This window comes from Colletotrichum aenigma (assembly GCF_013390185.1).
Source record: "Colletotrichum aenigma strain Cg56 chromosome Unknown KSG_Cg56_contig09, whole genome shotgun sequence".
Classification (NCBI taxonomy): Eukaryota; Fungi; Ascomycota; class Sordariomycetes; order Glomerellales; family Glomerellaceae; genus Colletotrichum; species Colletotrichum aenigma.
In genome coordinates this window covers 1924283-1942733 of record NW_023500915.1, presented here as the reverse complement: position 1 = coordinate 1942733, position 18451 = coordinate 1924283, and the positions used below count along the sequence as shown (strand labels likewise).

General features: G+C 56.1%; 9 protein-coding genes across 9 annotated transcripts; 4 read left to right on the top strand and 5 right to left on the bottom strand.

Moving 5' to 3' along the window:
- Positions 1-401: 401 nt before the first annotated feature.
- CGCA056_v013199 (rRNA methyltransferase 1) lies at positions 402-1862 on the top strand (the record flags this gene model as incomplete). The annotated part of the gene is made up of 1 exon (XM_037328443.1): positions 402-1862. The coding sequence occupies one exon, from the start codon at positions 402-404 to the stop codon at positions 1860-1862; it is 1461 nt and encodes a 486-aa protein (XP_037173569.1).
- A 1066-nt stretch (positions 1863-2928) lies between these two features.
- On the top strand, positions 2929-4305 carry CGCA056_v013198 (uncharacterized protein; the record flags this gene model as incomplete). The annotated part of the gene is made up of 2 exons (XM_037328442.1): positions 2929-3499; positions 3548-4305. 2 exons carry the CDS (start codon positions 2929-2931, stop codon positions 4303-4305), a joined length of 1329 nt encoding a protein of 442 aa, XP_037173570.1.
- A 209-nt stretch (positions 4306-4514) lies between these two features.
- Positions 4515-5865, bottom strand: CGCA056_v013197 (Uncharacterized protein; the record flags this gene model as incomplete). The annotated part of the gene is made up of 4 exons (XM_037328441.1): positions 4515-4731; positions 4786-4932; positions 4985-5197; positions 5252-5865. The coding sequence occupies 4 exons, from the start codon at positions 5863-5865 to the stop codon at positions 4515-4517; spliced, it is 1191 nt and encodes a 396-aa protein (XP_037173563.1).
- A 2027-nt stretch (positions 5866-7892) lies between these two features.
- Positions 7893-8681, top strand: CGCA056_v013196 (uncharacterized protein; the record flags this gene model as incomplete). Its single annotated transcript, XM_037328440.1, has 1 exon — positions 7893-8681. The coding sequence occupies one exon, from the start codon at positions 7893-7895 to the stop codon at positions 8679-8681; it is 789 nt and encodes a 262-aa protein (XP_037173564.1).
- A 566-nt stretch (positions 8682-9247) lies between these two features.
- On the bottom strand, positions 9248-9848 carry CGCA056_v013195 (uncharacterized protein; the record flags this gene model as incomplete). The annotated part of the gene is made up of 3 exons (XM_037328439.1): positions 9248-9328; positions 9408-9616; positions 9728-9848. 3 exons carry the CDS (start codon positions 9846-9848, stop codon positions 9248-9250), a joined length of 411 nt encoding a protein of 136 aa, XP_037173562.1.
- A 103-nt stretch (positions 9849-9951) lies between these two features.
- Positions 9952-10366, bottom strand: CGCA056_v013194 (uncharacterized protein; the record flags this gene model as incomplete). Its single annotated transcript, XM_037328438.1, has 2 exons — positions 9952-10023; positions 10100-10366. 2 exons carry the CDS (start codon positions 10364-10366, stop codon positions 9952-9954), a joined length of 339 nt encoding a protein of 112 aa, XP_037173312.1.
- A 2036-nt stretch (positions 10367-12402) lies between these two features.
- On the bottom strand, positions 12403-14393 carry CGCA056_v013193 (uncharacterized protein; the record flags this gene model as incomplete). The annotated part of the gene is made up of 2 exons (XM_037328437.1): positions 12403-13752; positions 13803-14393. The coding sequence occupies 2 exons, from the start codon at positions 14391-14393 to the stop codon at positions 12403-12405; spliced, it is 1941 nt and encodes a 646-aa protein (XP_037173567.1).
- A 1303-nt stretch (positions 14394-15696) lies between these two features.
- MBF1 (Multiprotein-bridging factor 1) lies at positions 15697-16351 on the top strand (the record flags this gene model as incomplete). The annotated part of the gene is made up of 2 exons (XM_037328436.1): positions 15697-15852; positions 16046-16351. 2 exons carry the CDS (start codon positions 15697-15699, stop codon positions 16349-16351), a joined length of 462 nt encoding a protein of 153 aa, XP_037173568.1.
- A 520-nt stretch (positions 16352-16871) lies between these two features.
- Positions 16872-18437, bottom strand: CGCA056_v013191 (uncharacterized protein; the record flags this gene model as incomplete). Its single annotated transcript, XM_037328435.1, has 1 exon — positions 16872-18437. One exon carries the CDS (start codon positions 18435-18437, stop codon positions 16872-16874), a length of 1566 nt encoding a protein of 521 aa, XP_037173565.1.
- Positions 18438-18451: the final 14 nt, after the last annotated feature.

Here is an 18451-nt window from a genome sequence, read left to right as displayed (position 1 = left end):
ACCACTACACGTACTGAAGCCTGGACTTACTCCATGCATGCTATGCGATGAGTCAACTTCTGAGATGGAGCGCCGTTCGCCCGCATACAACGACCCATAGAGCCTTCCAGCTCACTGGCACCACCGGACAGGTGCGCCATGCATCTCTCTCAGGTATCCATCGGGGTCTTCGACAGTCGGCAAGAGCCGGTTCCTCAAACGGTCGCGCGACAAGTCCGAATTCGAGAAATCGTCAGGATAATCGCACGAGACGCCCAGACTTCAAGCCCCGCCTGACCGAGTCTCGTGGTCGTAACCCGAGCCGAAATCTTCCATCGAAGCCGGATGCCTTTGCCAACAAATTCAATGGCGCGATTGGCGGTCGCGAACGTCATTTCAAGCCGAAGAAAGCGTTTCAAAAGATGCAAGAGCGCGAGCAAGAAGAAGAGGAGGGAGGGAGAAAGTCAAGGAGCAAGCGGTTCAACAACCCAGAGTATTCGTTCGGGAAGAAGAGCATGGTGTACCAGCTCAACCGCGGCGAGTTGAAGGATAAGGTCTCCAAGCTATTGGACAAGGAGGGGATGAATGAAGATAAGACGGAATATCCGCGGTCAGGCTCCGCATGGAGAGATCTCAATCGGGACGCCTCGAAGCCCAGAAGAGATGGAGATTGGAACTCAACAAGTCAGAGGAGGGATGGTGATTGGAATTCGGCAAGACCTAGAAGAGATGGAGATTGGAAATCGACAACTCCCAGAAGAGACGGTGGTCGCGATTCGATGAGACAGATGAGAGATGGCGTAAGGAGGGAGTTTGAGCGAGATGGTGCTGCGCCTCGGAGACAGACTCGAGGATCAGACGACGATTCTTCCGCCAACAGACCGGCCGAATTCCCACTGTCGATTCAGTACACGACAGCAGCATCGCAGTTTCTATTTGGCCGATCGGTGGTGAAGGCGGCTCTGAGAAACTCTCAGCGCAAGCTTTACAATCTGTATGTCTACCAGGGGAGCAACAAGAAGGACACGAAGGACGACGCCTGGATCGTGTCTATGGCAGAGAAGAAGGGGATCAAGGTCAAAAGCGTCTACGAGGCCGATCAGAAGCTGCTGGACAAGATGAGCAAGGGTAGACCACACAACGGTCTTGTTCTCGAGGCATCTCCTCTCCCTCAGCTGCCGCTTGTCAGCCTTGGGGGGTTGTCGGCCGATTCAAACGGCTACACAGTCTCCGTGGCTCACCAGTCCAAGGAAGACCTCGAAATCAACGGCACGGAAGGCTCCATCCCTTGCAGGCAGGGTCAGTCTCGGCCGCTAGTCCTCCTGCTGAACGAGATTTTGGACCCTGGTAACTTGGGTGCGATTCTTCGTACAGCTTGCTTCCTTGGCGTGTCAGCTGTGGCCATTACAGATCGGACATCCTCTTCTATCACATCCACCGTGTTAAAAGCCGCGGCTGGGGCTGCGGAAGAGATCAAGCTCTTCACTGTTGAAGACCCAGGGCGGTTTTTGAGTCTCTCGCAAGAGGCTGGCTGGACGTCATACGCTGCCGTTGCACCCACGCTTGGGTCGCGTTCGAACCGTCAGTGGACTCCGGACTACATCGAGGACTTCAAACCTCTTGAAAAAGAGCCTTGCATCCTCGTTCTCGGTAACGAGGGCACCGGTCTTCCCTACGACATTAGGAAGAAGGCGACGCACGAGGTCACAATTCCAAGAGTGGCTTCAACCGCAAGCTCTGTGGACAGCTTGAACGTGAGCGTTGCTGCGGCGCTGCTCTGCAACTCCTTTTTGCGAGGAGTGCGCCAGAAAGATCCTCTGACACTGACCGAGAGGCTGCACATCGATGCTCGTAAAGCAGACGGTGGAGAGACTCTGTTTTGATGCGCAGTTGGTGCACAACAGGAAAAGCATAATGCCATGATGTAACATTTGTACAATCATCTGTAAAACTACCATGTATAGAATACGAATACCTCTCGGCACAAATGAATTATTCTCTTCTGGCAGCTTGACTCTATTGTGATATATGATGGTCTGGGACAGTCTTGCACATAACACGGCATCTGCAAGGCACCGGTAAGTGCCCACTCGAAGTACTTCCCGTCGTGCATGGATTGGCGATCTCGGCTGCTGCAAGGCAAAACCAAGTCGTCGGCGCAGGCGTTTCCCAGCCGGCGCGCCGGTCCTCTGAAGCTACCCTGGTAAAGCTTAGACCAGACCCCTGACGGCGGGCGAGACATCCGGCTCTTCCCCTGAAGCTTGACAGCCGGCGGCTTTTCGACCCGCCCTCGCCCTGGATGACGTATCTTTAGCAGCTGTCATCCATGCCCAGCCACCTGAAAAAAAAAAGAACATGCAAGGAAGGGGTCCTGTCAGCAGTGCAGCACCTCTGTTCAACGGTCGATAAGATCAGCAGCAATCAGCTTCTTTTCCAACCTAGACAAAAATACGGGAAAAGTCCACGCAACAAACGCATTGTTGAAATCTGATACCCCCGGCGACGTGTCTCGCTGCGGGACCACAGACTGCCTCTCGGGATCAGACACGAATACAGGGCGGTGAGGTTTCGCGAGCCCAAGCAGCTCCATCATCTTGCAGGTTGCCCAGTCGCCCAGCCACCGCTTTCCCGCACCGACTTGTCCCACGAAACCTCAAGACGCCCGACGCCTCTGCAATTTCCCATCAAAGAACTGCACGCTACTTGAAATCCGAGCGACATCTTTCTGCAGCAAGATCGTCGCTCACGCCAAATCTCCGATCGACCTCACGCTCATCAGTACCTCAGTCTAACTGACATCGACCAAAAGCACACACTCAAGACTTGGCGTCCGGAGCTTGGGCCGGCCTGTCACTCACCTAAACTAAACACACGAACAACACACTCTGAGAACTCACAACAGACAACGACTTCTGGTCTTGACGAAGGCTTGGCCTCACAGTCGTCACGATGCGGGCCTTCTCACTTGTCGGCCTTCCCTCGTCTCTGCTGCTGCTTATTACAGCCCATGTCGGCGCAGAGAACCCCACGGCAATCCGCAAAATGTCACCAAACGCCGGCGAGAAGCTGCTCCCCGACGATCTTGCCTTCGCCAAGGATGTCTTCGATACGCCGCTGACACCTCACGAGAAACTTCTTGCTGCCCGGATGGCCGACGACCCTTTCCTCTACAACGCCTCCTACCCGCATCGCCCGCCCTTTGCATCACACAGCTCCCAGGCTGGTTTGGGCTGGGAGCACTTCCGCCGTGCCATCGACGTGTTGAACCTCCTCGAGAAAAGACAAGCTTGCCCCACGAAGATGAACAGCTGTGAGACCATCGGTTCGCCGGATAAGTGCTGCATGACCAACGAGGTGTGTGTGAAGGTGGTGGATGAGAGTGTTGGAAACGTCGCTTGCTGTCCGGCGGGCGCATCTTGCAACGGACCTGTTGGAATCTGCCCCATTGGCACAACAAGCTGTGCGGCGGATGTCGGCGGCGGGTGCTGCATTCCGGGTTACGTCTGCCAGGGTTCCGGCTGTAAGTACACTTTCAAACTCCCAAAGGACTTTGACTGACTTGAAGAAGGTGTGCCTAGCCATATTGCCACGGCCACGACGGCAACAGCAACGGCAACGGCCACCAATGGAGGTGGTGGAGGAGGAGGAGGAGGCGGCGGTGGTGGAGGCAGCACTGGAGGAGGGGGGACTGTTACTTCAGTCCGGACCGTCACCAGCACGACCGTCTCGACGACGACACTCGCGGATGGTAGCACCACGACCGTGGTCATCATCGTCACAGTCACGCAGCGGCCCGGAACCGTCACGACGACCAGCACTTCGACCTCCATCGAGACGCCTGCAAACCCTACAACAGCCCCAGCAACTACGGCGGTCAGCACTGGCGGCGCAGTCCCTCCCTTCAGACCGACGTCCACCACCGAAGGGGACACCAACACGGCACCTTTCTGCCCGACAGGATTCTACGCCTGCCTGGCTCGCGCTGGTGGAGGCTGCTGCCAGACAGGACGAGACTGTGCTACTACCTCATGTCCGCCCACGCCATCTACCACCATCATCTCCAACGGAGCGACCGTCATCGTGCCTGTTACCGACGTTCCGGCCTCGGCGACAGAGACATGTGCGGGCGGTTGGTTCTTGTGCGGAGAGGAAGGAGGACCTGTCCCCGGCTGCTGCCCCAGCGGATATGCGTGTGGAACGGCGAGCTGCACCACCAGCTCATCAACACAGACAGGAGAGATACAGAAGCAGTTCCCCAACTCTGGGTCGAGAGTTGTTGCATCCTTTGCGGTTGTAGCATTGTCAATGCTTGCTGCGTTGTTTTGAGGTATACACAAGATGCATAGGGCGGCGTTATAAGGATCTTTTTACGAACGAAACGAAACGAATGGCTGAACGAGAGATGGGTCTCAAGAATCGAAATTTGCATAACACACGAAGAGCATCAGTCGCGAAATGGGTCATTAGTACAACTCAGAGGGTAGACATCCTAATGATGAAAGCCAAATCTTATTTTTGATCGCGTTTCTTCGACTCTATATAAGCAAGATGACAGCAGCAAACGCGATAATACCCGCCACATGCAGATTGCCAGATAGGGTGGTTCCCAAATTGCCTGGCGTGCTGGTCGAGGTAGGACCAGCGGTGCCTGATGGCGACGAACCAGACGTGGAGGACGGCGAAGAAGAAGTGTCTGGCACACCTTCAGCAGACATGACGCGGTCAAGCACATGAATGAGGCCGTTGTTTGTTCTAGCGAGTACAGTGTCAGAGGATGGCGGCTCTACAGCGGTGAGTTCAACTTACAAGACATTGGGCTGGATGACCTTGGCGTCGTTGAACCAGATCTGATTATCCTTCACCGTGACCGTAACTGTGGCGTTTTGGAGACTGGTAAACTTCATGCCGTCGGTCAGGAAGTTGCTGTATGCCACCTCGGGAAGAGTGTGGAAGCTTGGTCGCACGTTAGTTTTCCAAGGATCCAATATTGGAGATCCAGACTCACAGCAATGCATTCGTGAGAGCGGTGTTGTTGAGAGTTTTCTCCGGATTGCCCGCCGCATTGAAGGCGTCGGTGCTAGGACCCAGACAGGTGACGTTGGGTGTCTTGTCGAGTTCTTTCCACAAGCTGACCTTTCGCAGCGCCGCGTCGAGGCCAGAGAGTGTGTCGGAGAGTTTCTTGATCGTCGTGGAGCACACGTCTGGCGCCTCTAGAACACTGCATAGTTCGTCAGTGCAGCTCTCCGTCGTGATGGTTCACAGAGAAACCCACGTGTTGACGACTTGGAAATAGCCGCCGTCCCACACCCCATCGATCCCAGTCAGCTCCCCCGTCTGGCCCAAGCCAGCCTGCAGCTCCGACTTTTCACCCGAAGTCCCCTGTCTGACCCGGAATTTGGAGGCGCTGGCACTGGTATCCTTGGAGATGTAAAGCACCTGGCCGGTAGCTTCCGCGCCGAACTGGCGGAGCAAGGCGGGGCCGGGGCTTCGCAGGTTATTAGCCTTGTCTGTGAGCTTCGTCGGAACCGTGAGACCCTTTGGGACGCTGAAATTTGCCGAGGTGAGAGCAGCGTCTAGGGTATGGTACTGGAAGATGCTCGAAAGCTTCTTGATCGGCAACTGGGATATGTTGGTGGCATTGTTCTGCTTCACGTACGCCTCGAGGGCTTCGTTTGTCGGCACCAGGACGGTGGCACCTCTCTGGGCGTTGGCAGTGATGAGACCCGGTGCATTCTTCAAGATTGACTGGAAGCTTGAGAGGTCGGTATAGTTGCCCAGCGCATCGATCAGGCTCTGTGTAGAGGCCTGGCGCTGCTCGAGATTGCCCCATGCTGAGGCTAATGGGGAGCAAGCAATTGCCAACGTGTAGATCTGGAGGAGATGCATGGTCGACGAAGGTGCCTTCCAAGCTCATCGCATAAGGAAGACGAAAAGGCCCTGGCGACAAGAAGGCTGCACATAGAGGAAGGAGGACAGCTTTAAAGTCTTCGGGCGCCTCTGAGCACGTCGTAAGCCGCAAGACTCTTGGCTACTCACATTCGAGCTGTCTTGCTGGTAGCCTCCCCGCGACCTCGCCATTGCCCAGACGGATTCGCACGCCAGCCCGAGCATGGCCAGCTGCAAGGAGGCTAGCTAGGGCGGGCTTGGTGTAGCAAAGCCCGAGAAGACCAGCGAATTGTCCCGTTGAAACAAAGCCTCATGGCTCGTAATTCGGGGTTCAAAAAGACAAACGTTTGATGTGAATGGCCAGCCTTGCTTATGGCTGAGGTCGGGCAAGTCTCCCTGTGTTGCAATGTCTTGTCAGCTGCGAGGCAAGCCTCAGCGCGAGAACAATGAAAGTCGAGGTCGTTGGGATAGCGTATCGTGCAGCGGAGCACGCCAGCAGTAGGGCTGAAGTCGGAGGCGTCGAGTCCGGCGAAGTTTAGCATCAAGCTAACCTCGCAGGCCCTTAGAGTGCGTTACTGGATTCAAGTTGATACAACCGAGTGGATAGCCAAGAATCCATCGAAAATAGACAGAAAGGTCTGCATTTGTGTTGGACGTCTTGAGCCCTGTCTATCATCGTTTGATGTTGCAAGCTGTTGCAAGCAACGTTCTATGCAGTGGCTCTCACAAGAGCGGCCGTGTCAAGATGATCGTCCGGGTGTCTTCCGCTTGGAGAAGCATCCACATGGATGAACAGGCTAGACCATGCTTCGGCAATCAAGCTTAATTCAGCTGGAAGGAAAGTCCGGGGTAAGGGGGTTTGGTACAAATCTCTGCGTGCTCTCAACTTTCTCAAGGGCAGAGGCAGATCTGCCCATGTTCGTGCTATTTGCTCTTGATAGACACTTGACCATTGGGTGACGGCTATATCCGTAAGAGTCATTGCTAGCTGGGCAGTGTCCCATGGCTTCAATCGTCACCTAATACTTTTTTAAGGACGATAAGTGTAGAGAAGAATGCAAATGACGGACAGGGTCGTCCTGAATGTTGTTCGAGTAGCATGTTGTGGAATGTAGTACGTCGCACACGTCTCGAGTACCTACCTACGATCGCTTCTTTTCCGAGCGTGGTGGGATAGCAAGAGGGAGGAGCAGAAAGACGGCGATGTATTTGCTGTGTTGAGCTCCCCGGGCTCCACGTCTTGCGCCCGAGCTTAAAGAACCATGCAGCTGATCCCTGTCGATCCAGTCTCTAAATGGAAAGAAATGCCCCCCGGTGCAACTCTGTGCGAGAGCTCCCCCTTCTGTGACTGGTCAATCACAGCACATCGAGTCACTGATTGACTGTGCCGCAAGATCAATTTCCGCGGTGAGATAGTCGGCCGCCAAAGCTCTCGTTCGACATTCTCAACCAACATCGTGTCCCTTTAATAGCGCATTTTTGACGGTAATGACGGCAAAATTCTGACCCAAGCTGCCAAGCTCCGCGTCAAAAGGGCATGGTGTCGTACGAAAGATCCAAACTTTGTACGGCGCACCCGCGACGCCTTCCCGTTTGGCTGTGGCCAAGATGGCAGCCCACGCATTCGCTCCTGCACCAACCCATGATGCTGCACGAACAAGGCGAGGGAGGTAAGGTACGCAGATTGGGAAAGGTGCCCAGCTGTTTAGGCAGACAATTCGGCAAGCGTCAGGCACCTCGTGATTTGGACTGCTGCTTCCCTTGGCAGCGAGTCCATCGTCGGCCAATTTCTTCGTCCTTCTCCCACTTTTCTGTGGTCGTCTTCGCCGTCGAGCTCTTCTTCCAACATGATCTGTTCATTCCCAACCCACAGTTAGCATCACGACTTACACTACCAAGACCTCACGCATTTTCATCCCCAATACCCATATTGAGGACGTTGATATCATTGACCCCACCATTAAACAAATTTTTTGTCTTTTTGGTATCCGACACCGCAATTGCAAAGCTCCTCCCAGACGAACAACATGAGACAGACGACTATCCTCTCCGGCCTCACGGCCTTTCTTCCGTCCACGGCCATGGCCTTCTACACCCCGAGCTTCCTGGGCGCCCGTCAGGATAAGGCTCCCTACCAGGATGTGGTTTGCAAGCCCGAGACAACTGGCCAACTGCCCCCTTGTGTCCAGATTGAGAACATTGAGGTCGCCTGCAAACCTAACGGTACCGACGCCGTTTACTACGAAGCCCATGCCCAGTGCATGTGCGGCGGCTCCTTCTTCGCCGAGAAGCTTGCCTGCGAACGTTGCCTTTACGTTCATGGTCTGAGGAGCGAAAGAGACCTGGCGTACTATAGTGGCATTCTGTCATCAGCCTCCAACGCTCTCTGCACCGGCACTCCCACAGCCGTCTTCGCCAGCGTCTACTCATCTATCCAACAGGCTGCCACTCCTGTCACCACCGGGGGCACTGCCACTAGTGACCGCGCCGTCAGTAACACGGCCATCTCTTTGTATTACACGGCCAGTGGTCCCCAAGGACCCGGCAGCATAACCGGAGCAGCTGCCAGCGCGGCGGGCACCGGAGGCGAGACGACCGCCGCCGAGTCCACAACCGCGGAGCCCACTAACACCGCTACGACCCGCTCGACGTCGGGCAGCTCGACGTCGGCTGCCACCACCTCGGCCGGCTCTGGCACAGCTTCTGGCGCTGCCGCCAGCTCCTCTTCTTCTGGCAGCGGTGCTATGCCTACCTTTGCCGCTGCTGGTGGTCTTGTCGCCGGTGCCGCTGGTTTGGCTGTTTTCGCTGGATTGTAAGGACATGTTGCTGAGAAGGAGACTTAGAATTGAAAGTTGTTCACGGACTGACAGGCTTAATGAGGATGAAACAGACGATTTGAAGTAGTAACGAGCCATGCAAAATTCCGTTTCCTCTAAATTGCCGTTTTTTGGTGTTGATGCGATTGCACTTCTGAAAGTAGGTGCGACTTAAATCAAAGCTTCCTTGATGCCTGCCACGGGCCGCACAACGGACGCAGCGAATCAAAAGAAAGGTTGTAGCCAGCGGATGAGAGCTATTTCTTTCATTGCATGAGAGGGTCCTTCTTAAGGGACGCTCCCGCTATCTTGGAGGATCTAGGTAACGACGGAACTGGGTCGGACTGGTTGAGTTGGGTCCGATTCCATCATAACCCTCCGGGTTCTCACTCCAACCCACTTCGCAGCAGCACCAAACCTGGGGCACTCCACCTGGGCACACCTAAAGGCATCCTAGTCAAGGACCCCTCTATGGATATAAGTCCGACCCTAGACCCTTCGTCATGCTGGATTCCGTGTTCCATATCTACTTCTCTTTCTTCTGCGTCGCCAGCTATGACCGGCATTTACTGAGGCATGTGCTCGAAAGGCTTCTCCAGATGCTCCTGGCAGAAGGGCAGCTTGCCGACGGTCCAAATTTCGGTATCCTAAAAGTCGGTGGTTAGCTTCGGCTTGCACTTTATCGTGCCGCGCACGGCGACGCCAGAGAGCGATGGCGCGACTCACAGGCTTCAATGTCTTCTTGATCTCGGAGTCGAGGGTTCCGCCCTTCAGAGCAATGATCTCTGGGGCCGCATCGGGGTCGTGGGCAATCGGAGAGCCACACTCAGAGCAGAAGATACGGTGGACGGCCTTGCCGGAAGAGCCCTTTCCAGCCCAGCTCTTGGTGGGACCGTTGATGGTAAGCTTGTCCTTTGGAACGACGACAACGAGGGCTTCTCAGAGTCAGCAAGACGTTGGGAAAGAGTTGCCCAGGAGATCATTCATCCGAAAACGATCCAGCACGCTCTCGGCTGCTGATCGGCCTGTCATTAGGTTCTACTCACAATAGGTTGAGCCGCTTTGGCGCTGACAGTCATCGCAGTGGTCATAACCAGTGATGAGGGGGGCGTCAACGTCAACCTTGTAGGTGACGGCCTTGCAAAGGCAGTGTCCGGACAGAGGCATGATGTACGATGAGGCTGGGGTCAGAGAAGGGTTCTTAAGCTTCGAGAAAGGTGATTTTGAGTTGACAAGAGACAGTGCAGTGCAGCAAACTTCGACGTGAAGGCTACCGAACGATTACAGACGGGGACGAGCCCTTTTTGTTTTCTGTCGATGGAGGGGGCGGGGTATCTCTGATCTGATTCCGCTGCAAGTTTTAGCTGGTGGCTCCCTGGCGCCTTGCGCGCTGACCTCTTTATGACGACGTCACTTACCCTATCGAGACTTGGGGTAGAATCGGACAGGTGGGGAGATGGACCGAAACCGTGAAATTGGAGTTTTCCGACGGCGGAATGGCTACCGACGCGACTCAAGCTGATGTTGTTGGGGAAGGCTTTCTTGCGAGGGAGTTCGTTTGTCCGGGAGAGTGACGAAAGAAATGCTGTGTCGATGGCAGACCACGGACCTGTTCTTATATACACGACATCGACCGTCTTCGAAGTCTCCTCGACGCCTGCGCCGTGGCTGTACGCCTGAACCATGGCTTCTACCTCGAACGCAACATGGACGACGAAGTTTTGCTCGAACGCCTCCGAGGGGCAGTGAGGAGAAGGGCCCACCTCAGCCAAGAAACGTTTCTGTCAGCGCTGCAGGCCATGGCGATCCTGGCATCCTGGCATGTCATGTTCAGTGTCGTTGGACAAACCATCCTTGTTCACGTTTGTTGGACAGGGCAGCGTGACGGGAGACAAGAAACACTCTTGCTCAGACACGACGATGGACAGTCATCGATCCCTCCTGGGGTTCCAATCAAGACTGCAGCGCGTGGGATGCGTGTCACGACAGAGCTATTCCTAGTCAGGCGAGCATAGCATGTTCCTGTCTCGAAGTCGAACAAACAACCCCACGGAGGCACACGGAGGGGCCCGGAGCAGAGGGAGATCAAACCGAACCTCAGTTTTGGAACGTTGACGGCCAGCTCCTGGGGCAAAGCTCTCAATTCACTTTTGGCATGCGTATTTGTCATTTGAGTCCATCCCCATCATCTAATATCAAGCTTTGGATGAGTTCTCGTTTATCCTCAGCTGCGGTTTGCTGACAGCTCGGGCGTCGAGCTTCTCGAAGTGTTGGAGGCATTCTCGAAAGCTGCCCCGCCTTGACAACGGGACGATTTGGAATTTGATGCGGGGCCTGTCCTAGCGCTCCTGCACCTTCCCGGTACCTTAAGCACACTACCTACCTACGCCAGAGCAGCGGGTGCCCGGGCTAGCAATGGTAGTTACCTGCCTACCTTAGCGCCCGGCACCTCGAGTCGAGGCCAAACACCACACGGCTTGCCGACTGCGTGGTTGAGCCAAGCGCACCTGCGAGGGCTTCGCAAATCATCACAGATGGGGAAGCTGCAGCCACCAGATACGGTACGAGTCGATTTCTGGGCCAGCTGCCTCATGGGGCGCGTGACGTTACCCAAACCCCCAAGACATCCACCCGCGGCTCCCCCTCCATGATCCCCTGGCCTCCCAGAAGTCGGGGAACCACTCATGGCGGGGCAGTGAGCGCCGGGTAAGCTCCATTTGAAGATCGGGAGGCAAGCCCGAGTAAGCTGCCACCATCCATACCTTACACCATACACCAGCGGCCGTTGCGTTATTGGATGACTGATATCTGTCAAAGTGGCACATCGGACAAACTCTCCTTTTGACAAATTCTCCCTGGTGAGAGGGACTTCAGACCGAACGATAGAAGGACGGGTAAGGACACGGACAGGGCAAGCTGCAGGACTAGAGTCTGGGAGGTAGCTTGCTGTCCCAAAGCTTGCCCAGGGCCAGAAAAGGCAAGGTAAGGTGACCCCAACCAGCGAAAGGGACCTTATGCAAATACTATGCAATGCGGCGTCACCGCCCCCTCGAAAAGCCAACGAAAATCCCGCCGGATATGTATCCACCGTGGAAGACCATGCACGATGGCGGTATTTGAAATACCGCCTGTACCGGAACGCAAACATGAATACACAGCTCCACAGTTTGATGGATTAACAAAATTGGTGGCATCCCATTGGCATCTCCGCGGCAGACAAGATGCACCGTCATCAGAGTTGCGTATGTCTGCTGCAACGAGCACATCAGGTTAAACGAATATGTGGGTGACCTGTCATGTTTGCCTTGGGGCCCGCCCGGCCTTATCTGAGGGGAGAGAGAGAGGAAAGCAAGCTCTCTCCCCCAATGACGACGGGCCACGGAGACAACTCACTCGCGTCAGGACGATCTAGACGCTGGGCGACGCAGTCCGGCACGGCGGTCGCATGTTTGATCACCGTCTACCTACATGAAGCCTAAAATCGACTGGAGAAACTTGCATGTTTTCCCCTTGCGCCACGTTTTGGGACGTTCCGGGAGATAGTTTGGAATCATTTTATTTCTTTTTTTGCTTGTATTTTTCGACGTGTTTTATCCAGAAACTAAACGTGTCTGGCCTGGCCTCCTGTCTCTCTCTCTCTGACGGAAGACCTCATCTAATTCCACAGACCGGCATGGTCATGCGTGGCGCTTACTCACCTTTTGTAGCGTCCTACATGGTTTCACGATCTCACGAGCAGCGGAGCAATCGTCGACGCGAGAATCCAGGCAAAGCCGGCGCGCAGGATGAAGTGTTGCATACCCAGGAGCTCGACGCTTCCCAGGGCGAAGCGGTCGGCAAGGAACGTCCGCAAGACCAGGGACCTGTATGCGCTGCGCTTTGCTGAGTCGTCGCCCCCGAGAACGAAACCGTCCATCGAAGATATCCGGAAGTCGCGGATGTCAATCTTCTCCACGTCTTTGCCGGCTGTAGAGGACGCCGGTGTAGCGCTGGATGTGAGCGGCCTCTCGATACGTTCAGGCCTCCTCCGAAGGGCGCGGATGGCCCTGAAGTAGATGAAATCCATCAGGTTTGTCGTCTTGAGCGGCGGGGTGGGCTTCTTAAGGATGAGTTTGGGAAGAAGGTCGGGGCGAGAGATGTGGATTGTGCAGTTGTCCTGGAACTCGCAGCAGACGGCCTCGAGGTCGTGGGCGTAGTGCACGAAGCGGGAGTAGAAGGCCGGCGTGAGGACCTTGAACTCCAGTTCCTCTGTGCGCTTCGGCTGCTTTTGGGCGGCGGGGGAGAGCATCACTTCCGTGGGCGCCAAGTCAGCTGCGATGCCGGAGGGGGTGTACTTCACGGATAGGGCGGCGGATGACTTTTCGACGAGGTGGCGGAGGTAGTCCCGGAAGAAGGGCTCCAGGCCTCGTTCTGCCGCGTCGGCGTTCCTGCCCATGCTTTGTTTGAGGGGCTCCGGACGGAACCAGACGTGCAGGCTCCTGCGGAAGAAGAGCAGGGCGGCCTGGTGGACGATGCGTGGGAAGGTAACGAAGCCTACCCACCACCAGCTGCACAAAAAGGTGAGCTTCTGTGAGAGGGGCATGATGGCCGGGTCGATTGCGGGGGCGGACGAGAAGAGGCGGGCGATGAGTTTTGGGTGATCTTTGGAGGATTTCAAGGTAATGGTGGTGTCGAGGTTAGGCAGGCCGTGGGGGCCGGTGCTGAAGAAGTCGACGGCCGAGAGGGAATAGGAGCCCTTTCGCGAGTTGAACGGGGAGACGTGGAAGTCCTTGGGCCAGTGCTTGGTCATTCTCACGGCCGACGTCTGCGTGGACTCATTGCTGGCCAGCGAGTCTTGCGAGGAGGCCTTTACCTTTTCGCTCCCCTCGACACGCTGGCCGGCAGAGATGACGTCCGAGGTGAGGAAGTACATCCTCCTTTCGTCAAAGGTGTTGTTCACCTCAAGGATCATGGCCGTCAGCTCATTTTCCTTGGAATAGAGATACCAGAAGGAGACGGGATTAAAGTGGTATCCCAGAAACCTCGCGGCGGTGACTAGATAGGCAGTTGGATACTGCGCCGGATCCGCGCCCTGCTTCAGGTTAGCTATGCAGTTCTCAGAAGTTGAGTGACTCGACGTACTTGGGAAGTCAAGTATGCATCTAGCTTCCCCCTCAGCCCAAGATGCCCACTGCCCCTCTCGAGGTAGTCCGCCGGATCGATGTCGAACCATCCCTTCGAGGGCGGCGACAGCAACGAGAACCACGAGACGAGCCACGACGACCAGTTGCGCTTGTCAATCCCGCTCGAGACCATGCCGCCGTAGTTTCCTGTCCAGCCAACCGGGATGCCGACAACGAGATACGAGTACGCAAAGTCGTGCTTCTCGGGAAACGTCCGCCGATGCGTCGTTTTGGCGGGGATCAGCAACGGCCGCATCGGCGTCGTGAATTTGGCTTTCGTTCCATCATCCTCCTCCAAGAAAGAGCCGCCGAAGCGGATCAACGCCAAGACCAGCAGGGCGAGCGCGGCGCCGGGGAGCGTGTAGACTGCATGCTGGAGCGTTGCGGCGTCTACGTGTTCCTCGACCAGGTCCGTGACGGCGTGCCGGTTCTGCCACGCTGAAAGGACGAGCACGAGGAGGGTGTCCAGCCAGCCGCCGGCGAGCGCAAAGTAGCCGAGGCCCGCCAGCAGGGCGAATGGCCGGAGCGGTCCCGGATCAGCGGTCCGCATGTTGTTGAAGGTTTACAGGAGTTCCGGGCCTCTGGGTGAGACGGGACGGGACAGTGGAGGTTGTAACCCGGGCGGCCGAGGAGCAAAGGCGCGGCGTGGGTAGTGTGAATTAAGTATATGGCGCTCAGAGGCACCAGGGAGTTCTACGACGAAGAAGGGTTCATGGTTTCTTCGCGGGAACGGAATGCGCACGGTACATAAACAAGTGCTATCAAACGAGAAACGGTTTTGCTATCGTGGTCTTGGGGGTGGAGTGCGACCAGGTCTAACAGTTTCCTTTGGCCAGATCTGGCTCCGGTTCAGTGGAGGAGGTGCGGGTTGTGGGCCGATGCACATGTTCGATGAGATCAAGACATTTGGAGTGTGAGAGTGGGAGTCCGAGTGCCTTAGTCAGCTGGGAACGATAATCACACCAACCATCTCGAGGCAGAGCATTGTTTGCTTGATGAGGTTTTGTTGTATGAAGTCAATGCGTGCCCTATTGACTGAACAGAAGTTGCATCTGTAACGCACATAGCATATCGGTAGGTATGATGAGAATAATAGAAGCAAACAGACTACAGTGGTCACAAACTCGAGATGACAAAGAAGACCTCACGTGCCGAGGACGAGGATACCGTATCGTGCAACGGGTAAGTAAACGCCGAAGGGGCATCCGACGTCAGTATGGAACCGGGGAAGAGTCACTCAGCTAGGAGGCCGCTTTCGGATTTTAGCGGTCTTGTCCGATGAGCAAGCACCTGGGGACACCTCTACGGCCAGACCTCTGGCTGCCCAAGCCGCAGCGCCGTCTCCGTGTGGCGCAGTCATTGACCTGGGAGTAAAAATAAGCAGGTTGGGCGAGTTCTGCGCCGTGGCCCGTCAGCTGGGCGCTGGGCTGGAGAAAGCAAGCAGCCGGCAGCTTAGCAGCAGCCTCACCCCGCCAAAAATCCCTCCTCCTTCTGCCCCTTCTTCGCCTAAGGTAGGCGCACTTGCGTTATGCAGGGATGGCCGCCCCTCTTCCCTCCGCTGGTTGACTCAGGTCCACCGATTTTGCCATCCATCCCCGTCCATCGTCTTCCACCACCATATTTATTCCGAGCCATTGTCCACCACCCCTCCAGCCTGCCAAACCGGGACTGCATTCCAAAAAAACTGACGCAACAAAAAACTTGAAAGGGTCGTGAACTCCTACACACCACCTAAACCCACACAATACCAACAGCCAAAGGGAAAGAACATCAACACCTGTTCTTTTCTGTACCCCGCCGATAAGCACCACCTAAGCAACCTACATACCTTCCACACACACGACACCGCCAAAATGGATGACTGGGACAACGTCACCAAGATCGGCTCCAAGGCCCGCGGCGGAGCCTCTTCGAGAGAGACTGTCATCAAGGGAAAGAGCGCCCTCAACGCCGCCCAGCGCAGTGGTTCCGTCATTGGCACTGAGAAGAAGTTCGCTGCCGGCAATGCTGTACGTTGCCAACCTCCCCATCCTCCTCCTTCCTCCTTGCCAGAATTCGCGCCCTTGACATCACCGCGCCCAACCCCTCCATGACCCACTCTCATGATGGCATCTCCCAAAGCCAAACCCGGCCTTGAGCTCTGCCCCAAAGCAATTGAATACTTTTCAGAATCGGTTGCTGACATTTGATGCTCCGTGACAGTCCTCCAGACCCGGTGTCGAGGGTCAGCGCCTGACAAAGGTCGACCGCTCCGACGACATCATCAAGCCCAACACCGTCGGCAAGGAGGTTGGCGACGCCATCTCCCAGACGCGCCAGAAGATGGAGCCCAAGATGACCCAGAAGGACCTCGCCACCAAGTGCAACACCACCCAGACCGTTGTCGCCGAGTTCGAGCGCGGCTCCGCCGCCCCCGACCAGAAGGTCCTCGCCGCGATGGAGCGTGTCCTCAACGTCAAGCTGAGGGGCAACGACATCGGCGCCCCTCGTTTCGCCAAGAAGAAATAAGCGACTCGCGGTGTTTTCATTTTGTTTGCCTTGGGCTGATCGCCGAAGGGAGGGGGGGTAGAGCGACGGGATGCAGCGATTGGGATACCTTATGGAGCGAAGCGGGCCAGAACGGCGTGCGCGGCCCCCCTTCTTGCTCTCTTCCCACGCCTGGGAGTCTGTGGTCTTTGGAAGGCGAAAAGAAATTTGGTCATTTTCCACGACCTGGGGTTGCATAGCATGAACAAGACTGAAAAATAAATGTCTTGCGGCTGGCTTTATGAAGGTTACGGTTCCTAGACGTTTTTACAGCACAATAGATGAAGTTGGCACACCGAGGCTGACGATTACAACTTTTATTTCATTACTCGAGGCATTTGGTATCGTGACTCGCAGCGGCTCTCTATGTACGTGAGCCATTTCCTCCCGCGTCAAATTCCAGCACTCGTGGTATCTTCCAAACTCCATATGCAAAAACACGCTATGCCATGCGTCGTCAGTCGAAACCCTGTATATATCCTCCACAAGTTTGGTGTGTCCATCAAGAAAGTCTCTTCACTCTCGCCGCGAGCTCAGCATCATACGGCTTGCGCCTTGTCTGGATGACGACGTGGTCCTTTCCGCCAATTCTCGCAATCTTCAGCCACTCTGGCGCGACGTCGGTGGCCAGCATGCGCACCGTCTCAATGCCCTCCTCCACAGGCATAGGCACTCTGACCGAGTCCTTCAGCTTCTGCTGCAGAACGGGCATCTGGAAAGACATGACTGGCTGTCCAGCAGAGTTTGACGCAGCGACGAGCATGGAGATGATGGCCGCGATGTCGCCGATGCGGTGCAGCGCCCGCCTTCTCACCATCTCGGGGCCGCTGGGAAGCTCGATCTGCGAGTTGGCAATCTCCTTGGCCCTCAGTCTGTCGAGAAGGCTCATCTTGGTGCCGTTGGGGTTGGTCGCAGCAGCCTTGGCAGCTTGTGTCTTGGCCTCCTGCTCCTGCTTCTTCATGACAATGCCGTTCTTGAGCTCGGTCAGCGCGCGCTGTCCCTTGGCGAGGGTCGGGTTTGTCTTGAAGATGTTGTTGCGGACGATGATTTCGGACTTGGGCAGGTCGTTGAAGCTCAGGTTCTCGAAGCACACGTCCAGGTCGGTCATCTCGTCGGTAGCCCGCTCCGTGCAGACGATGTGGAGGTTCTCCTCGAATTGCTCGCAGAGCTTCTGCTCGTCAATGCGGCCGTTGCTCTTTGTGAAGTCCATCTCCAGGCAGAGCTTGCCGCGGCCGTAGTCGGTTACAATGAACGGGGACCCGAGCATTTGCTGTTCCTGGCCAGTAGGCTTCATATCTTGGATGGCGATGCACCTGCGGATGTCGTCCATAGTGACCTTGCGCTTCCCCCATGTCCGCGTGATGTGAGGAGTGATGGTGCTGATGTCCAGCGGAGCGTTGCTGTTCTGGTGTGTGATCTGGAGCGCGACGGTCTTCAGGATGGCCCGTTGCAGGTCCAGAAGCTCGAGGAGCTCGGCAGGCAGTTGCTTCGTCGCAGGCTCCTCCTCGATCGTCGGCTCGGTAGGGGCGTTGCGTCTCTTCGATCGCGTGACCTTCGTGGCTTTGCGTCCTTCGGTCTTGGCGTGGGAGATGAGGGTCGACTTTTGAGACCTGCGGTGGGCGTCGACGGCAGTGGCAGTGGTGTTCTTGGGGGAAGTAGTCGTCGCCTTGGGAGAGTTAAACTCCTTCTTGGCGGGAACGGGCTCGTCCTTCCAGCCGTCCTTGGAGATGCGTTGACGCTTCAGAGACTCGGGCGAAGGGGCATTGCTCCTGGCTTTCCTGACGGGGGAGGTGTTTTCTTCGACGGAAGCCGCCTTGCGCTTCCTGGACGGCGTGGCGGACAGTGTGGGAGGAGGTGTAGGAAGGTTCTTGACAGGAGAGTCCTCGGTCTTGATTGTGACTTCCGCGGTCGAGATGCTCTGCGTCGGGAGCTCAATGTAGAAGGCCTTCTTCACGGCATCATCCACGGGAAGAGCCTGGGCCTTGGATACGCGAGTGTACTTGCTGATGAGGTTGGAAGCAGGAGGCGCGGCAGGCTTGACCTGTCGGCGTGAAGCTGCGCGAGCCATTGCGTCGAGATGTG